The 19,754-nt window shown below is 40.3% G+C and overlaps 2 protein-coding genes across 3 annotated transcripts; both read left to right on the top strand.

Moving 5' to 3' along the window:
* Positions 1–2: 2 nt before the first annotated feature.
* Positions 3–8,385, top strand: LOC145784895 (uncharacterized). Its single transcript, XM_082596732.1, has 8 exons — positions 3–165; positions 1,988–2,128; positions 3,645–3,701; positions 4,862–5,017; positions 5,497–5,628; positions 6,005–6,104; positions 6,633–6,818; positions 7,292–8,385. Exons 1-8 carry the CDS (start codon positions 46–48, stop codon positions 7,309–7,311), a joined length of 912 nt encoding a protein of 303 aa, XP_082452858.1. The 5' UTR covers positions 3–45; the 3' UTR covers positions 7,312–8,385.
* Positions 8,386–13,722: 5,337 nt separating this feature from the next.
* Positions 13,723–18,585, top strand: LOC145784855 (uncharacterized). 2 transcript variants are annotated; one of them, XM_082596695.1, is made up of 8 exons: positions 13,723–13,958; positions 14,830–14,970; positions 15,269–15,325; positions 15,731–15,880; positions 16,759–16,890; positions 17,286–17,364; positions 17,711–17,899; positions 18,383–18,585. In XM_082596695.1, exons 1-7 carry the CDS (start codon positions 13,833–13,835, stop codon positions 17,896–17,898), a joined length of 873 nt encoding a protein of 290 aa, XP_082452821.1. In that variant the 5' UTR covers positions 13,723–13,832; the 3' UTR covers position 17,899; positions 18,383–18,585. The 2 variants fall into 2 exon arrangements, with proteins under 2 accessions (XP_082452821.1, XP_082452822.1); XM_082596696.1 differs by lacking the exon at positions 18,383–18,585 and having other exon boundaries at positions 17,711–18,147.
* The last annotated feature ends 1,169 nt before the right edge of the window (positions 18,586–19,754 follow it).

Here is a 19,754-nt window from a genome sequence, read left to right on the forward strand (position 1 = left end):
TGATAAGTTAGATTAATTGTTGCACTTAATACGAGTGACTTGAACATGGATGGAAAGCCAATACTCAACGAAGTCGATGGGAATGCGGCTGATGCTAGTAGAACAACTCCAATGTCTGAAAAGAAAAGAGATGGATTCCATCACAAGCTTGTCAAAAGAGTTTCCGTGAGTTGCGGTTGAGATCAGTTGTAATTTACGCCTAAGCATGTTTGGTAGCTGGGTCTGCTACTATACGGTGAGAGCCTTTTCGGTGAGAGCCCTATTCGGTGATTTTTTTGAATTTTTTTTGTAAATTATTGGGTACCGTAGCCTAAGTATCATTGCCGCTTTTACATCGTTTTAACGTCGCTAAACGTTGAAATAAGACCCTAATTCGTAACCCTTAACCTTAACCCCTTACCCTATAACGGCAATGATAATTAGGCTACGGTACCCAATAATTTAAAAAAATTAAATCACCGAATAGGGCTCTCACCGAAAAAGGCTCTCAACGAATAGGGAACTCACCGAAACGGGCCATTCCGTTGGTAGCCGGCTATGCTTTCGTTGGTATTTCCAGGCCTTAAAACTCGTGTTTTTTTCCGGCAGCCATCGTGGCCTACCGAGAGCTCCTTCTCGGCGGCCAAATTTGCGCGCTTGGAGGCCAAAACACAATAACGATAGCACAAGTAAATAGCATTAAACTTGCAACAATGTTAAAATGATCACTTAGCGTTGTTGAAGTTTGGGCGACGTCCTGCAATAGAATCGTTGTACCACGCATTAAATGCTTTATCGGGATTGTAATCCGGTATTGCCGGACCATCTAACGACCCTAAATTGTTTTAACTGCTCGCAGCTCAGTAAATTGTTTCAACTGCATACCGCCTTTCATAAAACCTGACCATTTATTCCGTTATGATGTCACCATTGAGGGTGTGAAGTCACTAACCCACAGCGTTCTCAACTATGAAGACACGTGTTTTACCCACGGATGTCAACTAACCTAGTTCTTCTTTTTAACAACGATTCAATATCCGACAACATTGAATCGATATAAAAACGACAATATTGCTAGCCGATGTAAATTAGCACTTCGGATTAACACTTCGTTAAAATAAACATCGGGAATTGCAAACAAGACTTACAGCGCTAGTGATCGCAGCTGGATATATTCAATAGTAGTGACTATGATGCGCTGACCTAATTCTGCGTCACTCTTTGATACTACATATTTTCGACATTTAATCCACGATCATTCTATTGCGAAATGAAATAATTGGCTAGAAGAAACCGGCGGCCAAACTTGGCCGACGGAGGAGGTAGCACAGGCGGTCATTCAAGTACTAGTTAGAGGCCATGGCCGCCGGCTGCTTTAAGGCTTGTATTTCGTTAAAACTCGAATAAATCAAGTGAAGAAAACTCTGCGCTGGTTTAGATTATACAAATCTGATTCCACTCAGTTGCGTGGCTGGTAATATTTCCACAAAATTTGACATTGTTAGACAACAATGGTTGCGTTGTTCTATCACTGTGCAGAGTATGTTGCGTCTTGTACTGTGATGTCATCCTTTTCACACACCTACAAAGGCACAAATTCTGCGTTTGTTAGTCAATTCACAGCCTGCTGGTTTACAAGTGTGCCTTCAAGCAGATTGCCAGGCAAGACAATCACCAATGATCATGTAGCACCATGGAGTGTCATGATCAAGGGTAGCAACACTCACTGCAATGTCACGGGCGGGACTGTTTGACATTGTGAAAGTTTAGCACAATTGTAACGCTCTGTGTGTGTGTTGTTTTTTAGTTTATTGTTCTCATCACTTATTCCGATATTTAGATCAAATCGTGTGCACTCTGAAAAGACTTTGTTTTAGTTTTTGCATCATAGGCCTCTAATCAAATTAAAGCTCTCACGTTGGCGCGGCCTCCGTGTGTAGGTTGCCATGGCTCTGTATTGTTTGTTTATGACTAATCTCGTCCTAATAATGTTTTATGTTTCTTTCAGCGAGCTCAGATTGCCGTTGGGATTGTTTCCGTCATCCTTGGAATCGTGGTCGAGATTCTGGCCACTCAGCTCGTTTGTGAGGTGTATTGCTACAGGTTCACTGTCTCCTTTATTGGGGCCGGAATGTGGTGCGGACTCATGGTTGGTGCACTTCATTTTGTTTATTGATGTTCACTTTCTTTCCAACGTCCGCTGTCGGCTTTAGCTTAAGATTGCAGGCTATTTAAAGGAATTCCAAAACAAAAGTTTGTTGTTGAACTTTCATGAAATCTTCCTATGACTTTCCTGGTGATCCAAACGGATGCGGAGTATGATGAAATATCTTAAAAGGTAGACGATGTCACACTAAATCGGCAAATTGAAATGGCAATTTTATAATAATCTCAATATCGTGATATTCTATCACACTGGTCAACACAATGTTTGGTGCAACAAAAATAAGAGGGGTTTTGGGAGTTTTCGAGGGAGGGGAATCCGAAAATGGACCTCATTTTCAAACTCGCCGACCTAAATTTACCCTAACTAAAACAATTTTTTTTTATTCATGCACCAGAAAGTCGGTTTCAAATTGTTGACCTGTGTTATTATTTGATTTTTTTGTTGGAGACTATTCTGACGAAGTTATAAATGTGTGGCGAAAGCTCTACTTTTTAATATGCCTCAGTTTGCCGATTTAGTGTGATATTGTCTACTTATTTAAAGGAACATAGCAATTTCTTAATGATATTGCATGATTGTTGACTGTATCTTCTCTTGTTCAAAGTTGCAATGTAAGTGTTTTATTATTATCCACTCCACCAACTGTGATATAACTTTGTGTTATTTGTAAAATCATTATTTTTGTCACTGGCTATTGACTAAATCACTTTCTTATTGGTTTTATTATTTTTCTTGCGACCGAAGCAGAGCACTGTGTAGTCCAATAGCAAAGTCTATTATATCCACCAAGCAAATGAACAAACTTAGCTAAGCTTCTTGCTCCCAAACTGCAAATACACTTTCATATCGTGGCTCCCGGCCTGGGATACACAGACCCACAAGTAGTAGATGGAAAGCTTGATAGATTCTTTGGATGCAAGTTATTTATTGTAGGAAGACATTGCAAAATTTGAGCACTAGACTTCATTTGATGGCCCAAAAGCTTGGTACTTGTTTGAGGTGGCCCGGACGCGAAATTTTTTTTCCCACGAGATTTTTGTCTCATTGATTCTAGTCACTCTAAAAGTAAGATTTTCCGAAAGTGTTTTGAGAGATTGGTTGATTCAGATTGCGAAATAACTATTTGCCAATGAAATTGTGCAATGATAATAAAATATAAGCTTTCCCTAACCCTACTTTTTTGAAAAGCTCTTGTGCACCGCAAAAATTAATTTAAAGAAAAAAAAAGTTTGACTACGTCGGGAGTCGAACCGCCGTTCTCTCGATCAGTAGGCAGAGGATGAAACCACTGAACCAACCGTGCCAACGAGAAACTGTTGCATTCACACGGTTTTAATCCAAACTTTTACCAACATATGTAAATGAGACAGAAATCTCGTGGGAAAAATTTTTTCGCGGCCCGGACTGTGTCCACAAGAAATCAGCAACCTGAGCTCTGGTGCTCCAAGTAATGGCTAAGTTTCAAATACCGTAGGTCTAATTTATTGATTTGTTCCAGTTTATTGGTGTTGGAATTCTTGGCGGTTTCGCAGCGAAGAAGAAGTCAACATGCTCGGTGAGTTGAACAGCGACAGCACCTCAATGTTAGTGTTAGTTTGTAAAATCGATAAAGCTTTGGTAGAGAGTTTGCTTTGTTGAACCATGGCCACCTGGAGATCCGGCCTGATTTGTCACATTTTGCAGACTTTGATTACGGCTACTGCTAGTGCTTCACTGATATTTTTTGAGATGTTTTTACTTTTTGCGGTTTCCTAATGACATAAAACTTTTTATTGCCTTGGGGGGGAAGCAGAAGCAAATGAAAAAAAGTAAGTTGAAAAACGCTAAATCAGACTGTTATTGAAAAATTAACAGTCTGACTAAAATCTTCGAAATCACATTTTCTTTGTTTTTCAACATGTGAGGATGTTAAAACCTATTGTGTCATCTGGGGAAAAGAGAAAAGAAAGCGTAAAAGGTTCGCCCAAAGTTAGAAAAACCGGGAAATTTCTGCAAAATGTGACAAATCAGGCGTATCTTTAGGTGGCCATGGTTGAACCATAGAGAAATAAAACAAAGTAACTTCAGCGGGTTTAACATGATGTATTACATACACAAATATAACATAAATAAAATAAACTCAAACGTTTTCGACACGTACGTGTGTCCTCATCAGGAATTACATATCTGCAATATAAATAAAATGAAAATTGTAAGGTAAATTTGACTTTGCACTATAACTGTAACTGTATACTAACGACACTCCAGACTGAAAAGCACAAACTGAACGAGTGACACAGGAATGATTACAAGTAAATTATACGGTGGAAACAGATCACATGAGGTGTAAACTAATTATCATATTTGTCAAATGCCTGTAGTTTACACCTCATGTGATTAGGACTTGCTTAGATGAAGATAGGCACGAGCAACCTATTCAATGGGATTAGACGGGAATTATCATCATCAATCATTCGGTTTTGTCCCCATTCCTGGGGGTAGCCGATTCTTTCCTTGCAGCGATTGCCTTCACTCTTATTCTCCATCTTATTGTGTCCATCGCATCTTTTTCAGTCGGACTTTGTCTGCTTCATTCTTCTCCTGTTCAAGGACTCTACAGCGACACCTGTTGTGTTCGCCTTAAGCAAAACACTGAGGATTGGGCGCGTGCATGATCCCCCGGGACGTTGATCATCGTATGTTGTATCTTTAACATTGTTCACACTTCCATCTCAGATCGTCACCATGCTTGCCACGGGAGTGATGTGCATTCTCTTCTCTGGGGCTCAGATTGTGATCAGCATCATCGCCGCGGCTAGAGACAGGAACTCGTTCAAGGTCCAACGGAACGAATCCAATTATTACGGAGGGTACCACGTCTACCAGGATGCGGTGAGGAAATACTGTTTGCTGGTTTTAACTGGTTAGAACTGGATATGTCTAGGATTTCAATTAATTACTTGATGACAAACTGTGCAAGCCCACGACGATAAACTGTATAAAGGACAATGGATACGAATAACGAAGTACTTAGCTTTCGTGAAAAAACTCGGCTGGTAACGAAATGTTTCGAGCTAGATTTACCTTCCCTTATTGACAATTGCCGCGGTTGATGGCGACCTTAAAAAGGGGGCGGCTTCTTTTCGTTGAAACCATAGAGCGGAACTGAGCGTTGCGTCAATGACGCAATAATCGTCACGTTGATGACCGAATCTCCATGGTATGAGATCATTTCCGCTCAATGTCAATCCCCAGTTGCCAGAATACGTGGAATCGATGTGAAAAGGATTGATTTGCTGCCTCAGTCGTGGTATCCACGTTTGTTATAAATTGGTTTCATTTCTTGACAAACGTTTCCGTGCCATTGACAGGATAGGGTCATCCCTGTTCCTCTCTTTACCTTCAATGTCATCCTTGCTCTTCTCGGACTGGTGATGGTGGGACTCCTCATCACTTCATCCGTAGCGTCCTGCGCGGCTACCTGCTGCCTCTTCAAACCCAACGTGAGAGGCAAATTGTGCAATTATTGTATTATACGAAATATTGCTTGGATATAATTTTAAACGTTTTGTGTCAAGAACAGGTTTATTTTGTAAATTGTCACGCTTCGTTGCGGGCATGCCGGAAGTGGCCGTCATGGATGGTCAATCATAGCTGACGGCATCCAACGCCATTCCTTATGTTGAAGTACTTAGTAATCGATCCGGACCATGCTGCTCTCTTTATTAGAAACGTTTCTGACTTTGGTGACCTTTTGGTCTTTCGCTGCCATCCTTGTTGTGCGAATTATTTGTGTTTATTGTGTTTTTGCTTTTTGTGTCTTTCTTTTTGGCCAACAAAACAAAAAATAAACTGAACTGAACTTTCATTTAACATCAGTTTCAGTATACTCAAGCAAACATCTTTGAGGCTGTGTCATCATCTGGTGGCGTGTACTCTCAGCCAATGCAGGTGGCTCCTCAACCTTACGCGATGCCAGGTGAGGTCATCAATTGAGCACCGACAAACCGGTCATTTGACAATTCAACAAATTGAACGGCTGCTCCGTACTGTACTGTAGCTATAATAGCAGTTACAGTGATGGTGGCACGCTGGGTCCTTCTTTCCTGTTTGTAAAGCTGCGGTTTGAAGCACCACCAGCAAACCAGGTCTCACTTTTACCTCGTTCGTCATGGGTTGTCTGTGTGTTTCCTTTTCATCTAGCTACATTTTCCAAACTTAACTGTCTATTGTAAATGGTTGAGCATTCATAGGCGGACAGGTGTAGTACGTCCCACAGGAACATGGGGGGTAACCCCCTAAGCTACAATGTAACCCATGGTTATGATAGCGGTGAAGCAGAAAAAAAGACGCTTTAGTTCGTAACTTTACCAAGAAATACCAGAAAGGGGCCGCATACATTGACAAAAATAAGCCCCAAGTCCATAACATTCAAGGTTCTATGAGTTTGTGATATGTTTTGTAGATGAAATTGTTGTTCGCATTTAAACAGCTTGTTCTTATTTAGGCGGGCAGATGTACTACGTACCCCAGGGATACGGGGGTAACCCCCAAGCTACAATGCAACCCATGGTTTTAATGCCCATGAACCCTCAAGCCCCCGTTCAATATCAAGTCGTTGGGCAACCTTGTCCCCCTTACCAAGTTGCCTCCCCTCCCCAAACCAACCCGGTCAACCAAGAGGCAATGATTGGTGAGATTGTGTTTGGCAGCACTTGTTTCAGTCCTCATGTTGAATGACTGCAATAGTTGCCGCATTTCGATGCAGTGGTGGATCCAGGGAATAGTGGAGTGAGTCTCGCCAGGAGTTATCCAGATTGGCTCCAGGAAGCAAGTTGTGTCCCCCCCCCCCCCCCCCAAATAAAAACACAAAAGTAACTTTATTCACGATGTATTTGCAAGGTTAGATTAGTGTTGACGTATACATGATTGTGTTTTGTTGAAATGGCCCCCTCCCCCTCAAAGCTACTTGCTGGATCCTTCGCTAAAGTGTGGAATGGCTGTGGCCTGTGCGCTATTTTTGTGAACTCGCCACACTTTGATGTTACGCGAGCGCGTAGATTGGCCGCGATTTGTGCGGACGAGAAGTGCTCGTACTTCATTATAATGTGGAATATGTGGATTCCATGATTCTAAAATACACATTTAATCTACCTTGTTTTGCAGCTCCAGTCCATCAAGTTTAAACTTGGGAGCGCAATGGAGAAGAGCCGAGTGGAGATGTAAAAAGTTACACAATCATCATCATATTGCTTGTTGCTTACCTTTGTAAGAATCTCGTACTGGTTGTAGCTCCCGTGTTGCAGACCCATGTTCTTCGCACTTTGAGTTTATGAAACTGTTGATGAATTTATAGCAACGAGTTTCGGTTGCCAAGTGGAAGTTGTCATGATGTGGCCATAGCAACTGTATTAGTAGGAATCAAGCCATAGCAACAGTCTTTCCAAGATCAAATCACTCGTTAAAATGAAAATTTGGTGCGTTTTTGATGCCCTGTAGAAGATTATAGTTTCCATGACTACAACCCGCTGTTTATTGCGTAAGAATGACATCATTGTTGTACGTTGCTTGTGGATTGACACCATCCTTGTCACATCATAATGCCAATACATGCGTCGCCCATCCTCTGCTCGCTTGTTTCTCTGGTTCTTCTATCCTGCCTCACTGCACTGTTTTGCATCCACTGGTGACATCCTTTAACTAACTCAGTTTACCAATGTTCCCGGACTACTCTGGGAGGATGCTGGAGCAGTCGGACTTTGGTTTCATTGTCCAAGCCACTTAGACCTTTATCTGCACTTTGGCTGTTTCATCAGTGATGACTAACCTAGAACAGGCTCATTTTGAATGTCGGTAATACGAAATGCCTCGTTGGATTAGAGATAGATTTGTCACTCACCAATGAATGACTTAAAGTTCGTATCTTTTGTTGTTCAGCTTTCACGAAGCTGGTTGTTTTTTACCAAGCGGACTCGATTGGGGTTCATCTCACGAGGCATAAGATCTAACCCTGTCGGTTATTTTTTACTAAATTTGTAGAACAATCAATTTTGGGAACCATGTTTGTGGGGATGTCCCTCGCCCCATAGCTACTCCAACAGTTAAATGTGTCTACAACAGGAAGATCTGTAATTCAATCGTGAACTTGTTACCGAAGCAGTTTGCATGACTGGTGCTGCTTTCTAATTCTTTTCTTTCATATTTTTCTGTTGCTGTATTTCTTAGTTTTGTAATACTGTACATTATAATTAGCTACCGTACATCATCTTGTGTTTGTTTATATCGTTGGGTTGAGTCTTATGAATGAGAAGATATAGTGAGGCTATTTCCGTTAGTGGTCGCTCGTGGTTTATGCATAAAACAGAGTAAAAAACGTGATGAAAACTATCAGCATGATATCAGATTTCAAGTTGTAGCCAGTAGCCCACAAACTAACGGCTGTTCAGTTCATTTGAAAACGAGAACAGTGGACTGGATGAAGTGAGAGTTTTTAATTGGTGTCAGAAAAACTAGCGCAAATGAACATAATAGGTTCATCGATGAAAAGATTAAATCACATCCGAAGTAGCTTCTTAAAATTAAGATCGAGCCATATCAGTGAGTATCAGCGTAGGCACAAGGTAAAATAGGTTAAATCATTTGCAAAAGAATCGTTTGACTACAAACTATCTAAATGTCACTCCAGCCCACGTCTTTACTGAAAAATGTTGTCACAACATCAACAAAGTATTTTTCCTACTGCCGTTTTAAAAACTCTGCAATCGTCTTCTCGTTTTTCATTTGCAACGAGATTTTGAAAAAGGGTCTTTGTCGGGGGAAAATGTAATTTGGCAAATTTGAGGTCTCGAAAAGAAAGATCTGAGAAAAAGACATGGACTGAAAATCTTGAAGCGCTGGTAAAACAAAATTGTGATTGATGAATTTACAAAAGCGTCCACAAATGTGCGAAACTGCCAACATTTAGCTCTCAAAAGAAGATTTCTCAGTCCAAGAATAAAGGTTTCCGCAATCGATCTGTGGGCAAATTTGTTTGACCTAGTTTGGCAACACTGGAACAACCTGTCAACTGCTGATATTGGCAACTCTAGTAACCTATTAGTCTGGCAAGCAGGGTTACCATGTTGGCGTTTTTACGGTACCAAATTCGAGACATTTGGCGTTTTTTTAGACGTTTGGCAGCTATTTTTGGTTTGGTATTTTTCTGAAAGTTGATCTGAGAGCTCTGTGACATGAACTCATTCAATTTAATTTTTTGCTGCTGGCCCAAACTAGTAGGCTAGACGCTAGAGAACGGCAAAATAAACGCACAAATGTAACGTTTATTTATTATTACAGTATTTAGCATGTATTCTTACAATATAACATCTAAGTTATTATAGGTTTCTTTTCATGGAGAGGCCGTTTTCAACGAACTTAATTCGGATTAGTATTGTTAACTATGCCAGTGATCTTAAAGTAGGCTATCGTACAAGCTTCACTCAGTCAAATTTTTCTTGAATTTATTTTTATTTTAGTCAGCTTGCTTAAAGTGATTAGCCTACTGATGTAAGTCTGCCTCTAAGTTTGTTTCCTTTTTTTTCAGCATGTTTTTTGTTGTTGTTATTACTTGTTCTGTTTTTTTCTCTCCACTTATAACGACCGCTCACTCTAAATTTAGCATCATAATAAGTTGTCTTTTATTGTATTTTTTATGGGAGTGACTGTTTTTGTCCACTGCATTTAACTCTTAACAAATAGGTTTGGTGCTGTGCTAATAAAAAATATTAATTCCAAACACTGCTTTAGCGATGCATATCCTTTAAACCTTTTGGTTTTGCCATCTTTTCCTTTTCTTGGTGCCAAATTCGTGTGTTTATTTTGTTGTTCCTTTCATTTTCGCACCAGAAATGAAAGACAAAATTGAATTGAAACCAACAAAAGAGAAAGATGGAAAAACCCAAAAGTTTAAAATATACATCAATAAAACAGTGTTATAAACACTAGGCTAAAATTGCAGAGCCACCAAACGTAGAGTGGTGCGATAGGCCGATAGCCTATTAACATGCTTACCGTCATAAGCAAAACTCGTGTTCTTCGCTCTGAATTTTTGGTATACTTGATTTAGCAAAGCACAATGCTTGCTGTTTTGTAGTGAGTATGAATGTAGCCTATAATAGCCTACTCATACTTACCTTTTTATAAGTTATTGTATTGCGGGGGAGGGTGACTAGTCCTCACACCCGTTGGTCGACGTTGCCTCATGCAAGAGTGGGACTGTGGGAGCTCCCGATGTTGGGTTGCTCTGCGAAGGCAAGTCGACCGTTGTGTTCTGTCAGAAACAAATTAGATTTATGATATCAAAAAAGAGCAAAATCCCGAAAGCGGAATGAGCTGTTTGTGCAACAATATCAGGTAGATTGTTTCTTCTACACAGGCTCTATGTTATTTTTGCATCAAAAATCCAAGGACATTATCTTTTAACAAAGACACTTTTCTTTGATCGACTATATTTCAAAATAACATTTGGCATTTTTTTCCTGATTTGTCAGTTTTTTAAAGTAGCCTACAGTAGGCTTGTTTTTTGTTTTGTTTTTTTAAATCTGAGTCTGGCAACTCTTCCAAAAAGATGAGAGAGACCTGCTGTGAACCGAGTATCAGTCACATTATGACGAAGCAACAATGTAACCCGGAAGTGCAGTTGCTATTAGCTACACTACACAAATCACCAAGAATACATTTTCTGAAGCAGATTACATAGGCTACACTCCTACACATGCACATTGCACACTGCACAGCGTACATAGGTTAAACACTTTAAACAGGCAAGTTAGGCTAATATAGGCCTATATCGATTACCGTAGGCCTACTGTAGGATAGGTTCCTTGCAGGAAAATATGAATTGCGGTAAAGCATATGCACAGTTGCACACCCACCAGCACTAGTCTGGAATATAGTATTCAAAATTCAATTTGTTTACTTTTTGTCGGAAAACAATAACAGCAATGATAGGATACAAATACTGAACTCACTGGCACAAATGGAAAAGTAGGCAAAGCCACAGAATTTAAAACGTGCATGCGGTGCAGATTTAAAAGTTACATAGATGCAGTGGCGGATTCAAAACGTAATTTATGGGTGGGCCTAGACCTAGTAAATATCTTGGTGGGCCTTCGCTAATCATGCCACGGCGGGCCAGCATACAAAACTTAGTGTTACCGAATATCTCTTACAAATGCTGTGAAATAGTGATGCCACAGACAATTCAGTGCCACTTGGTTGTTCTAGTGTTAAACATTAATATGTTGTTTTTTTCATGAATCTGACTTTGGATGGGCCCACTGTCAATTTGGGTGGGCCTGTACCAACCAGGCCCACCAGGTAGATCCGACCCTGCGTAGATGAAAGTAAATTAAGCATGGCCACCAAACCTAACAGTTTAAAATTGAATTGACAACTTTTTGGAGTTTTTTCAAATGAATTTCCAACCAAACAGCTTCATTGTTGTAGTAGGCTACTCTTGTCAAACAAATTTACATAACAAAGTAACATTCAGAGAGTTATAAGGTTCTTTGAACAAGTAGGCTACAATATAGGCTACGTAGTTCGGCTAATTGAAGGTGTATTGCCGACGCCTTATTCAGTCATGGCCGATGATGATGATGAGATCATGCAAGCTTTCAGTCTCAACAGGTGGCATCTAATTCCTACACCAACAGTCCAACAATGGGTCTACTCAGATTGATTAATCACTTACACGGGCTCCATGAGAAATTTGCAAGCGTACATGACAACACTGCAGTTTCGACCTGCAAAACAATAAGTTAGTTCAGACATCACAGAAAATATGATTGCAGTTAAGTTTTGAGCTTCAGGCCAGGCTACTACATGTAGCCTACCGATTAGCTAGCGCGGAAACAATAAAGCGTAAAGGCAATTGTTAGTAGCTATCAATAGATAGTATAGTCGTTGCTTGTAAAGCTGGTTGTTTTTTACCAAGCGGACTCGATTGGGGTTCATCTCACGAGGCATAAGATCTAACCCTGTCGGTTATTTTTTACTAAATTTGTAGAACAATCAATTTTGGGAACCATGTTTGTGGGGATGTCCCTCGCCCCATAGCTACTCCAACAGTTAAGCTACTCCAACATTTCATTCCTTGTCTTGATTTTTCTTTAAAATGAATTTCTTGTGGAAAACTCAGTTTTGATAAAAAGAAGTGTTTCAAACCACCTGATTAGAAGTTCGAGAAATAGTTGGTGCTGAATCAGGTTTCTTTTTAAGGCCATGCGGTGGCCGCCAGTGGAGTGTAGGAAACCACTGATAAAATTGCTGAGTGGAAGCGGTTCATTTGCAGTTGGTTGGTTTTGAATCTTTATCCTTGAACCGACAAAGCCTTGATAGGTTATTCCTGGTAGTTTCGCATACTTGTAGAAGAGGCTCTTGACGCAGGATCGGTCACCGAGATTAACAGAGTGAAATTTCCATAATTGTTTGAAGTGTTGCTCTCTGTGAGCTATTCCATCCACTAGGTGTCGCTGAATGAAAAGCAGCCCTGAAAATACGTTGTTCAAGTGCACACCCCGAGAGCCGAACTTGCGCCGCTTGATCTTGAATCGGGCGCGTAACCACTGAGCTAAGATAAGCAGCGCGAAGCAGATGTATTAATGATTTGTCTTCGAAATTAAGTACGGTAATCAATCTATCTAAAACAACGATGCATCATTAATTTGTTCTGTCCACAACATATGCAATTCTAAACTCTGTCACGTTGTTTACAGCTGTAGTGGTAGGCTACTGCTCCTGAAGTTACCAGACTTGCCAAACAATTCATGTGATGTTTTTGGCAAAAAAATAGAGAAAGGTTTGCTTTTCGGTTAGTTAGGCTAGGTGCTCAAGTTTCAATGGAGAACAGTCTGAGAGCTCAAGTGCAAGGTTTCTTTGTTTTGTTGTGACGACACGAGCGATCGCTTGCGGACACTTTTTAGTTGCTTTTGCCTTCTGATTGTTGCGTTTGAGAAACGCTGTTTCGTGCTGCTTCAATGTTTCTCTCCCTATTCGGTGACGTCATAGAAATTCAGCTGGAAACTTGAAACTGAGAAGAGGCTGCCGTACGAACACGCTTATCAAAGCTTGATTTGGTTTGTTTTGGTGTTTTTTTTTCAGTTACAAACGTATTTTCTGGTTTTTACTACTTTATTCACTTCGTCAGTATGTTTTTGTGTTGTGCCATTTGCTGCTGAACAGGTAGCCCAGTGTTTACCTATTTCAGCTCTCTTGATAAAGTCAGTCATACTGACTGATGAAACGTCGGAAATAAAAACTGGGTAGCCTATCATTGCGAACAGGTGGTAACCTAGTTTCGAGTTTCGTCACCAGAAGAACGCAGATCATTTTACCAGTGACGTAGCTAGCGGGGGGGGGGGGGGGGACCGCCCCGAGCGGCACGTCTTGGGGCGGCACTTTCAGAATTTGATTTTGATTATAATCTGATAAAAAACGCATTTCATTTTCACATGCTTTTTCTTGAAGGGGCGGCAAAATCTGAATCCGCCCCGGGCGGCACATTCCCTAGCTACGCCACTGCATTTTACTTTAGGTGAAGAGGTGATCTGATCCTCTTCAAACATTATGTTTGTCTTTCTACAAACTAACTTCATTATTTTTTCCCTTGTTTAGGCTTGTATGTTGCTGCCGAATCTTAAATAAGTTCAGTCAGATAATAAAAACTATGGAAACTGAAGCAAAATCTGCCTTAAAAGATGCCCAAAATAGTAGTCAGGTGGTTATGGAAACCTCTCGACCAACTGGAAGTCAAGGGAATAGATTTAAACACAAACTCGTCCACAAAATTTCGGTAAGTCCTTTTGTTCGATACTTTAGTTCAGGTGGAACCAAAGCTTTATTTCTGGCAATTTGTTGATTGTTGGTTAAAACATCATTTTTGTGGGATGGTTTTGTCAACTTTGTCCACTGCACAGGAATCCACTTCCAGAAACTTGTCACAAATGTTCGACCCAGTGTTTACCAAATAACTGCTTTGATTGTTTAGCTCGATGGCTCAGTCACTTTGTGTTGAGCAAAACTTTTACGGCAGTTGCAGATAGCAAAATTGAAGCATATTTTGTTCAAAATTTTCGATTTTTTGGTTTGCGTTCAAGAGTACTTAATCTTTAGTTTGCAGTCATGTTTCCAGATCCGAACCGAAAGCAGCCTATCTGAAGTTTGAACAGAATTCCAAAGAACGGATACTTAAAACTTTTAGGCTATTGAAAGCAAAGCTCAGGCTGTGCTGTAAAAGGTGAAAAGTCCGCCTCGATAGCTCAGTTGGTTAGCGCGTGACTTCGTGAACAAACAAGCTTCAAGAACACGCGGCGCTTGTTCGACTCTCGGGGTGTGCGCTTGAGCAACGCATTCTAAGGACTGCTCTCCATTCAGCGGCACCTACTGTATATGGAATAATTCCACGGCAACAAGACTTCAACAATTGGAAACTTCACTCTGCCAATCTCGGTAACCGGCCCTGTGTCAAGAGCCTCTACAAGTATGCGAAACTACCAAAAATAACGTTTGTCAGTCCGAGGGTAAAGATTCAAAACCAACCAACCACAACTCAGCACTTTAATGTGTTGATTTTGTTTAGCCAAAAACAAATATTTTAATCATGCTTTTTGACAATTTGAAACTGGTAATTCAAGCTTCAACATACTGTATAACACTTTATTCAGATTGCCCAAATCACTGTGGGCGTTATTTCCGCTATTCTTGGCGCTGTGGTCGTGTTCCTAGCAACAAGAGTCGATTGTCCGACCGATTGTTTTGACCCTCCCAGCTCTGTGGCCGGTGTTGGGACCTGGTGTGGACTAATGGTGAGATGGACAATCGATTTATAATCAGTTGATACAAGAAATATTGAAAGTAACATTCTGCATCCGACTGCTCCTTGCGCACCCCACTATGAAGAACTAGAAATCTGGCTACTGCATCACAAAGCGCTTTCGTGCGGCATGGCGAAAGTTGAACCGGGGTATTTGCTTGACTCCCTTTGTCATCGACCTACATCTTATTGGAGCAAAGATTCATAATTGTTGGGGGCGCTCTAAGCCTACTACGCTAACCTTTTTTATTGAATAGTCGACGATTATTACATCATTCAATTCTTTTCAGTTTATCGCGATTGGCGTGGTTGGAAATTGTGCTGCGAGGAAACAATCGAGATGTTGGGTGAGTTGAATGGCGGAAGTTTTATTGAAGAACTCCAAAGTGTTTTGTCTATTTTCTCATAATTTGTGTAACTAATGACGTAATATATTCAATCGCCATCTCCGCTTGTAGCATATTGCGCATAAACATGTGTCAATCAAGCAGTGTCAATCCAGACTTATAGATCGCGGGTACATTATTATCCGCTTATCCATTATCCTTTCCTGATCCATTCTTTTCCCATCATTGGGTGTGATAGCAACTCAGACAGCAAAATTTGCAGACGTTGAATCAATGTAAAAATGACAGATTTTGCTGTCTGACAATGTGGTTATTTCAACGATGAAAGAAACTGTTCATCACTTTACAAAGTAATTTCGTCTTCATTGGGAAACTAACTTCTTCTATGACGTAACACCCTTTCAGGTCATCGCGATGCTGACATTGGGGATGTTTGCCATCGTCTTTGCTGCAGTGCAGATCAGCTTTGGCACCATCTCAGCTATAACAGACAGAAACAAGTTCATCATAACGCTCAACGAAACCGATAACAAGGGGCGCCTTGTTCAACGAATAGTAAGAAACGACATACCTAACGTAATGCAATTTTTTGCGCAGTTTGCATCACTTAGAATAGACGTGTGCGATAAGACGCAAACGTTTGTCTTCAACTCATCCCCTGCAAGCGATCGGTGTTTTTACATTGATTCAATGTTTGCCAACCAATGTGAAGAAGGCTGACTGGTAGAACTCATCAGCAAACTAATGATGAATCTGTACCGCGACTTGTTTGTGACGTGTGTCGGTTGTGACGTTTCTGACCGAACAAGTCAATGGTTCCATGTTGCACGCGGCTGGTTTTGTCGATGACGCTTGATATCGTGACTGCGAATGTGTCCTGGCTTCAAACAGTTGCTTAATAGTCTGATTAATCGCGTTAGGGATGATGTCACAGCCAATTAGGCCAACTGCCTTAACGAATGCTGGCAGCAGCTAACCTACGTTCGAAGGCTCACTGGTTCGAATCTCGATAAGAACGCGCATCTGTGTCTTGGCTTGGAGGAATATTTTGGCGGAAACTTTCTCGGCCTTTTCTACTTGATCAAAATCTTCACCAAGAGATTTTTTATTGGAAACGATGGACGACCGTTGATGTTTCTGTTTTTGTTTTAGTTTTTGCTATTTGTTTTTTGGGTTTTGTGGCCGTGCTACTGATATATAGCCTACTACATGATTTTTCATTCAGGCACGTTTTAAACCTTTCAAGGTTTTGCCACCTTTTCCCGTTTATTACCGTGCTGGTAGGTCTATATCGATTTTTGTAGTTAGTATCTTTTTCGTTCCGGACGCGTTAATGACGAAAAATAAAATGATTGATTGATTGTTTGAGACCCAAAAATGGGAATTGTCTTTGGTCTTGTGTTTAACCTTTAGCTTCAATTTGTTGCTTTCAGATCAGAACTGTTCCAGTTCCTCTTGTGACTCTCAACATAATCTTGGCTTTTCTTGGTGCCGTAATGGCGGGTCTTGTTATCACAACTTCTGTTCTGTCCTGCCTTGCTCTGTGCTGCCTTCCACGTCCAGATGTAAGTTACAGATTCCTAGACAACTAATAGGGTCGTTTTTTACATTGATTTCACGTTTGCAGACGTTGAATCAATATAAAAAACGAGTGATTTGCCGTCTGGGATGCTTCCCTCTAACGGCGGTTGTCAACTAATTCCACAATATTTTACCTTCAAACACATTTGTGGAAAGAACGTATTGTTTCCTTCCAGCGAGGATTTCAAACCTGGTGGGCGCATTATTATCATTATTGTTCCATGAACAAAAAGAAGTACCGACCATGATAATTGATATTCCAAGTTCCAATCATCTAGTAAACAGGAAAGGTGGCGAAATTATGTGAAGTTTAAAATAACAATGAACATTTGTTTGATGTGATCTGCCACTGCAGTCCACACAAGCTTTTCTATTCCAGTATCTCCACACGAACGCGATGGGAGTTGTGTCCACATCGGGAGGAATGCAGGTTGTGCCGCAAGCTTTCATAACCTCAGGTGACGTCATGTGTTGGGCATTATTGCGTAACAATCACTGAACTGTTCATTGTTTCAAAATAATTAGATACCTTTCACTTTACTCGATTGTGGTTTGCTTTAATTGTTATAGGTTTGCTACGGGGTGAATTAAAATTTGATCCGTCTCCGAAATGATTTGGATCTGCACCAAAACAGAAACAAATGCGCTTTAGTTCGTAACTTTACCTAAGAAATACAGGAAAGGGGCCGCATGCACTGACAAAAATAAGCACCCCAAGTCCATAACATTCAAGATTCTTTGAGTTTGTGATATGTTTTGTAGATTAAATTGTTGTTCGCATTTGAACAGCTTGTTCTTATTCAGGCGGGCAGATGTACTACGTACCCCAGGGGTACGGGGGTAACCCCCAAGCTACAATGCAACCCATGGTTCTGATGCCGGCGAACTCTCAAACCCCTATTCAGTATCAAGTTATAGGGCAACCTTTCCTCCCGCCCCAAGACACCCCTCCTGCTTACCAGCCCAATCCCATGACCAAAGACCCTTCTTGAGGTATACCACCTTCATATCACCCGGATTGGTTTGATCTTGGAGAATGTGTTTTGTAGTTTTATTGCTAAACTTTTGAGTTGATAAATTAATCATTTTTACTGTGGAGGCACGTTGGAAGAATCGTAAGATGAAATATGAGTTTGAGTGATGCAGAAATTTTGTATCTTATTGTGGTGTTATTTTCGTATGCCTGTGATACGAGTACGCACAATATAGGAACTTCATTGCTGCGTTGATAGAATTTTAACAAGTTGACTGGGAGCGACCATTCATTCATCAACTTCAGCAGGTGCCAATCCAAATAGAGCTGTCAGCTAAGTTACTATTTTTCCGCTGCTAGCATTTGCACAACAATCTAACCTCTTAGTGTAATTTATTAAGTTTAGAATCGATTTCGCTGTAGTAATAGCATCTTCAGCTTATTCAAATAGGCAGACATGTTATAACTACCCTAAAAAAGTTAAAAGTTTTCCTTTTTTGCAGTTTCAGTCAAAATGTCCAAAGCTGCACAGCAAAAATTGAACTGCCCGCGTACGAATGATGTGCAATGGATGCTGATGCACTATCTTCGCTGTGCATCACTTTTCATGGGTCTTCAATTTACGGAGTTTTTCATGCGTGTTTGACTGTTTGAAAAACTCTGTAAATCGTGTTTATTGTTATGCTTTTATCCAAATATCGAGATGTTGAACACTGTGAATAGCTTAGCTGCTTATATGAAGAATTGATTTAATAATAAACAGAGTTGAATTTAAAAGCGGTTATTCATTAAAAATAATGCTTATTGTCGTTGGATAGTAGACCAACTTTGAACTTAGAATATTTAGCAGTAGGCCTAGAACTTGTTGCAAATTTGAAACATTGGGTTGTAAAAGGTCAGCAAAAAGTTTTGTTTTCACAAATGTTAATTTTACTTCCAGGAAGTCATGTAGTTCACAAAAATCTTTGCTGCAAATTCTATATATTCATCACAGGACGCTACGGGGTTAAAGATGTAAAGTGACAAAATATTTTGAAACTGTTTACAGTTCGGCTTATCACACAAATTGAAGTATTTCGGACACACAATAAGGCGAACCTCATACCGTAACAAAGATCATTAATAGAAGGGAAGATAAACGGTAAAAGAAACAAAAGTAGACCAAGAATGATGTGGACAACAAATATCACTAAAGCTTTGGTAGAGAGTTTGCTTTGTTGAACCATAGAGAAATAAAACATAGTAACTTTAGCGGGTTTAGCATACTTTATTTCACACAAAATATAACATAATTAAATAAAATAAACTCAAACGTTTTCGACACGTACGTGTGTCCTCATCAGGAATTAAATCTGCAATACATAAAATGAAAAATCGTAAGATAAATTTGACTATGCACTGTAACTGTAACGACACTCTGGACTGAAAGCACAAACTGAACAAATGATACGAGAATGATTGCGAGTAAATTATGCGGTGGGAAACAGATCACGTGAGGTGTAGACTACAGGCATTGGACAAAACAATTAGAACACACACAAAAGGAACGATGAGCCACAGGCGAATAACTGCCGGTTGAGAGATGGATTGTTACGTTTGATTCTTAAGGCTTCCATGATCTTAGTCTGAAAATCAGATCTGCCTCGAGAGATGATTTTAAATTGGTCGATCGAGACATTGTCAGTGCACGTTTCACAAGAGGCGATGTGCTCTTTAATTGCACTTTTAGTTGTTAGGTTTGGGTTTAAGTGCTCCCCGGCCCTTGTCAACAAATGTCTGGTTGACATACCAATGTATGTCTGGTTTGCGTCACGCAAACAACTAAATTTATACACAACATTTGAAGAAAGAGCAAAGGGGGTAGGCGACTTCAAT

The sequence above is a fragment of the Aplidium turbinatum genome, chromosome 15 (genome assembly GCF_918807975.1).
Source record: "Aplidium turbinatum chromosome 15, kaAplTurb1.1, whole genome shotgun sequence".
Classification (NCBI taxonomy): domain Eukaryota; kingdom Metazoa; phylum Chordata; class Ascidiacea; order Aplousobranchia; family Polyclinidae; genus Aplidium; species Aplidium turbinatum.